General features: G+C 31.9%; 1 protein-coding gene across 2 annotated transcripts in view; it reads left to right on the top strand.

Annotated features, from left to right (window-relative positions):
• EPHA6 (EPH receptor A6) overlaps positions 1–6,677 on the top strand; it is a 563,177-nt gene that overhangs the window by 38,905 nt on the left and 517,595 nt on the right. For both annotated transcript variants that reach the window (XM_004675273.2, XM_012734527.1), the window contains exon 2: positions 1,018–1,082. In XM_004675273.2, the coding sequence (XP_004675330.1) occupies positions 1,018–1,082 (65 nt within the window). The remainder of the gene's footprint in view (positions 1–1,017; positions 1,083–6,677) is intronic.

Raw genomic sequence — 6,677 nt, 5'->3', positions numbered from 1 at the left:
TATCTATCTATCTATCTATCTATCTATCTATCTATCTATCTATCTATCTATCTATCTATCTATCTATCTATCTAAACACTTCCTGAAGTAGATGAAGAACTACTAAAAACTGTTGATGACATAGCAAAGCATATGGTCCATTACCTACTAACTTCTTGGGGTGGAGGTATAATAGTTAGAAGTAAAGTATGTTTGAATCATGGACCCTCTATTAAAAAACAAAACAAACAAAAAACTACAAAAACCCTCACTTACTGTTTCTCCCCATTCTGTCCTCTTCTCATTGTCCTGCTTGCCCCAAGTATCTTCACTTCAGTCCCTTCTGCAACAATGACAAGTGATTTAGCCACAGCTCAGTTACTTTATAGATGCTATTATAAAAGAAAAGAAGATATTTCTCATCACTTCTTATACGACCATCTCATCCTATCCCAGGTCACTTTACATCTTTGAAAGCTTTTTAAACATGTCCTTCAATCTTAGCCTAACTTAATTGCTAAGCCAGTTAATTTACCATCTTTTTAAAGATTTATTTATTTATGCATACAAGAACTGAGGTGTATGCCAGAGGTGCAGGAGCATGAGAGGTTTCACCAGAAACAGAGTGGGGAGCAGAACAGGCAGATTGACTGAAATACGTTGCTGAACGGAGCAGTGGGTGGGCAGGAGAGGTCTGCCATGCCATGTCGGTCATCCCCCTGGCGAAGGATCGAACTCAACTGTGATAGACTATTGATAGACCCACAGCGCTGCTCTTTTAACATGTTGCTACCAGGGAGGGCCCTCATTTAACATTGTTAAGCACATACTATATATTTTAAGTTAACCTATAAGTACCCCATTTATTTTATCATTAGGCATTATGCTTTAACATTTACTTATACACAAATAAATTCTAAGTAATGCGATTTAATAGCGATAAAGCACTAAAATTAAGGTTTGTTGACAATGATTTAAATAACTGATATATTTTTGTGTCAATTGAGACATTCATGCAAGTTTTTTTTTTAATTCTAGTTGTGTTGCTTGATACAACAACTGTGCTGGGAGAACTAGGATGGAAGACATATCCATTAAATGGGGTAAGTTTCAATATTGCTTGAGACTGATGTTTTCTTAGGATTTCAGGATCTTTTATAAAAGTAAGAGCAGCAGTAGACTTGACTCTACTTAGTGTAAATTTAACGTGCAATGTAAATATCATAAGAACATTAAAATATAATTCAAATTGGTGATCAGAGGGTATATGTAAACTGTGTGATTTGTTCTAAATCAGTAATTGATTTTAATGCAGTTTGTTTTCAAGATTATTTATGCATACAGAACTGGGGTACAAGCCAGAGGTGCATGCAGAACTGGGGTACAAGCCAATGCAGGGACAGTGAGAGGCTTCACCAGAGACAGAGTGGGGAGCAGAATAGATTGATTGACGAAGTACACTGCTGAGGGGAGCAGTGGGCAGGTCAGGAGAGATCTGCCATGCATATGGATCACCTCCAGGGAAGGGGTCGAACTCATGCTGAAGTGGCTTTAACTTCTTAGTGCTGTGCCAGCAGGGAGGACCCTTAATGTAGTTTTTATAAAGCGAGTACTACTGGAATATTTCCCATAATAGTCTTTTATTTAGAAATAGATTTCTGTGTGTAAGTCCACATCTTTTATGTATATTCATTAAATTTCATGATCTTAGCATTTGTGCATAAACGAAATTTTATTTCCAAAACTTAAATGGTATTTTACAGAAAATAACATTTTTTTATTTTAATATGAGTCTATTCAAACAATATGTATGTTTTTCACTATGTAAGAAGATATATTATTATTAGATTTTTATTGACTGGAAGTAGTTGATTTTGAAAAACTTAAAAGGGTATATATTTAATTTACAAAGTACAGCTTCTCAGGTATGACATCATTTTTGCTGCAGTTATTCCTAACTTGTATGTTTTAATATAATTTTCACCATTTTCACATTGTAGTGATATTTACATCTTCAGCTGAAATTAAAGGATGGTTGTTGAAGGCTTTTGCATCGGTTTTTATATTGGCGTAAACAGAACTTGTACTAATGGGGATAGTGAAATGTTTTCAGATATACTTTATAGCTTTTCTTTCTTTTCTGGGAAATTGTTGTCTCATTCATCACACTTTTAGTTGATTTTTTTCTATTGCTTCTATTCCCACTGCAAATTTTTATTGATCTGAGAACTTGACCCAAGCATATTTTATGATTTTAGAATAATTCAACCTTTTTTTAAATTTGACCTAACTTATCAAAAATTATTCAGTGAATATGTGTATTTTGAACTAAAAATTCCTGTGAATGGTTGAATCACCTTGTGTTTATTTAACAGACTATTTGTCTCTTTAGATTTTTTTTTGTTTTATATTTTTAAAACAATCTAATTTTATTCTTCTAGAATTCCTATCAAGTCATTTCTGAGAAATATCTTTTCAATTACAATTGTTTTTAATTTCATTATCTTAATTCTGATAAAATGAATAACTGTCAATATTTGTTAAGTGTATTATGTGTATTACATTTACCGGCTTTCAAGAAGTGATTATACCTTTTTTCTAAAAGAGTCTTCGAAGGTATATAACTATCTCCTTTGATTAATATGCAAAGTTAACTTAATAATAGTAGAAACCCTATGGTTTCATTTTCTGGGAAGAAGAAAAAAAGCTTTTTCATTGGAGATCATATTATTACTGGCCTCATGTAGTCAGTGACAAGGATTCATTATAATCATTACAGACACTATAATAATAATTGTGCATTTTATTTTCTCAATGGCCTTAGAGGTATGCCCTCAGTTCTGTTTCTCAGTTTGAGAATTTCAGTTTTAAAGATAGTAAGGGACAAAAATATCAATAAGTTACAGGCCAACTTGTGAGTGTTAAACTCTATTTCAAACTGATTTATTTCTGACACTAAAGCTTATCTATTTATCTAGCACTGCTATCAGTGAGAAATATTGGAAATGTGATGAAATGCCTTACATCTACTTGTGATATTTGAATAATTGATTCTTATACCTGATAAACTGCTAGACTGAGATGTACATTTTTTATTCCCAGACAAAAGAAAGAAAGTAAGAGAGAAAGAAGAGGGGCATATAGTACAGCATAAATGAAATATAGAATAAAGGTGGAAATGGAAAAAAAATGTTGAAAATTTAAGTTATCTTACCTACCTAACATGTGGGCTGTGTTCAAAGCACTTGACTCACATCAGTCCTAGAAAGCAAATATGAGTTTTCCTTATTGAAAGATGTAGAAATTGACAACTTAGCTACATTGAGTAATTTCTACAAGGTTTTAGAGCTAGGATATAGCACAGCCAAGATTCTAAACTAGCCATATCCTAATTTGACACTTATCATGCCACAGCTTGTTGCTTTTTATTTCTTTGAAAATTCTACCATGTAATAAAAGGCCAATGATCCCTCTGTACAGACCACATAGGAAAAAGTAGCTCATGGATTCAGACATTAAAAATTATATTGAATAATCAGGCATCTTATCAGTAGCATTACTGGAATAAGCTATATTACTTTTATAATAATGCATATATGGAAAGTATCAGTACTAAAAATACTTTAAAATGAGAGCCTAAGAACATATTTTATAATAGATATAAATGTAACTGCATGAATTAGGCAAAGCAAAGGTGAGTCAAGGAAAATAATGACATAGGTAGACCATATAAGTGATATTACAGGATGTACTGCCTGTAATATATTGCACTAACAAGGTGGATTATTGACAAGAATGGTACTTTACTTTACACTATTTATTAAAAAATAAGGAAATAATCAGTAAGGATGAAGAACTTTGGGAGAGAAAGCTACTGAAAATGTCAAGAATTAAAATCATTTAAACATCCAATATTGGTTAAATTATTTAAAATCTATGGAAACTATTACTCAGTTTATCAGCATTTATACCTGTATATTAAACTTCTATATCTTTGAAATTGTATGAGTTTATCATACATGAAATAAAATGCTTTTTTACAGAGACACTAGACAGTTCATTTTACAAATGTTTAATGGGTATACAAGACAATGGGGTTATTTATTTGGCCATTTTATGATACAAGTTATTTGGCATGTCTCTGAATAAATTAAATTAAAAAATAACTTTTTAATTGTTAAAACTTATTTTCTATAACTAATTGCACTGAGATATTTTTGAAATATTATGTCTTTATATACAATTATATGCAAATCAGTATTTTTTTTCCATAGATTTGGTTTTAGAAATCTAAACCTAGTTTTAAAGAAACAGCTTTTTACCTAGTAATGTCGTACTGAGTAGTTACAGGAGTAGGCAGTCATGGTGTGCCTATGAGAAAAAGCATTACTGGTGACCTGGGTAAGAGACCAGCACCCCTAATTAGTGACTATGGAACATCAATGAGAAGTTTTGTGCAAATGAAAACACTGAAAAAAATACAGAATATATTTATTTTCTGAAATGCATACTTGTCAATTCATTTGTTTTGACACTTAAAATATACTTTATTTTAAGCAGTATTCAGTGTTCAGTTGAATAAATTTATGGGACTTTTTCTCTTTGTGTCACATCCCCTTTTAGTGTATTTCAAATTTTATCTGTCATTAAAAGTAGACTTGAAGTTTACAAATAATTGTATACAATATAGTAAGAATCTCCTGGTACTTTTTGAAAGAATAATACAGGTAGGAATTCTGATCAGGGAAAAGTGATAATAGGATGTGACATTATCAGCTCTTGTAAAATGTAGAAGAATCATTTGTGGACTGAAAGAAAAATTAGAAAGGCATGGCTTGAAGAAGGATATAGAATCTGTTGATATTGGTCCCAGTTTCAGAAATTTCCTAGGTAGAGTCTGAAACTGACACCTCTAAAGCAGGACAGGAAGAGGGAAGAGACGAATCACTTCCTTGCTTTATAGGCAAGAGAACTTAAAAGGCTTGTGTTGGGCAACATGGAGTAGGTCTGAGCAACCATCTTCAGAATCCTAAGTTTGTATAAAGACTTTACCTGGGTTCTGTCACATGTGTAGTGTCTAGATGTTCCTGGTAGTATGCTTTCCATGCTTTTAAGTGTCTCCTAGGAGGGAATAATGTGTAATGTGTGGAGGATGGGGGGAGGGTTGTGAAGACAGATGGTGAGGTGCCTCCAGTTGCCTGTACCCAGCTCACGGGTCAACCAGCAGTTATGTTCTCTCTGATTATTGCCTCTGACAATTGACTGGAGTGGAAGGATGTCATGAGAAGTAAGACTGTGGTCACTGACTAAGCTTTATTGGGAAAGAATTACAATTTCAGTATCTTATTGAATCGAAATTATACATATCTGTTTTGGCAAGAAAAACCTTCTGTATTCACTTAGGTAAAATTATAGAAACTATCTTTAACTTAAGACAATAATATAGATGTTTGGAAAATAAAGATAACTTGGAAAATTGTAGGAGAGATATTGAAAATAAAGGTGATATGGTATTATTGATATATTGAGAGTGAAGTGAAACTGAATAATTACATTGATATTTGCATAGAGATTGATGCTTAGTTTAGAGAAGATTAATGTATCAGGGACTTTGGGAACCAGTGATTGTAATTCTTATTGCCTAATGCTCTTATTGCCTAGTGTTCTTACTAATGTCAAAAATTTTATGATTACATCATTCAGATCTCAAGAACCGTAAGTGTTCTTTTCACTCTTTATCTGTGAGTGTATGACATTATGATGATAAAACTATGGTGATATACTAGACTAGTTTAACAAAGTTCAAGATCACTAAAAGAACTAATAGCTAATTAGTTAAATAATAGCTAACGAACTAATTAGCTATACTAATAAAAATTTTTGTATAATGGTTTAGAATTTATCAGTTAATACTGAAGAAAGTTTCCACAAACATTAAGTATAGGCTTATGCCTTGAATTTTCTATGTATTGTGAATGATTAATAGCTGTTTAATACTATGTCTTAGTATATGTAAAACTGATGGATTTATTTCAGTTTTGAAAAATCTCCTGGGAAGGAGGGGATAGTCTTTTTCACGCTACTTTAATACTAATGAAAAGGAAACACAGAAGACACTGCTTATGCAATAAATGTACAAAAGGAAATTTAAAAAGTACATATCTCGAATGTTTTCTTGTAATCTGAAATGAAAGGACAATTATATAAATTTTCTTGAAATCCTAACTCCCATATTCCTCCTTTGTTGATTTATTTTCAATTAATATATAGCATTATAGACTAAAGAGAATAATATGCCTGTGAGGACCTACCTCTTTCCATGCCTCTAATTTTTTGGAGGTATCATTAATTTACAACACTGTGTAGGTTTCAGATGTATATTTTCTCACTTCAGCTCTTGGGTATAGTACACCATGTTCACTACCAATTAATTAGTTTATGACTGATAATAGATAGGTATAAAGACAGTTATTTTAAAATGAAGCACAAATGAATAAATCCAGAAGAAATCACTAAAGAATATACCTTTAGTTCCCTCCCTAGGGGCAAAAACAACAACAACAACAACAACAACAACAAAAGCCATCATAATGCCACTAAAGCTAATAACAGGTATTAAGCACATCTTATGAATTAACCCTTTGTGCTTATTTTTTAATAACTGTTCTTATGCCTATTATCAATTATAAGCTTATTAA

Source organism: Condylura cristata, unplaced genomic scaffold (genome assembly GCF_000260355.1).
Source record: "Condylura cristata isolate star-nosed mole 26May11 unplaced genomic scaffold, ConCri1.0 scaffold00003, whole genome shotgun sequence".
In the NCBI taxonomy this organism is placed as follows: domain Eukaryota; kingdom Metazoa; phylum Chordata; class Mammalia; order Eulipotyphla; family Talpidae; genus Condylura; species Condylura cristata.
This window is presented reverse-complemented; position numbering and strand designations above follow the sequence as displayed.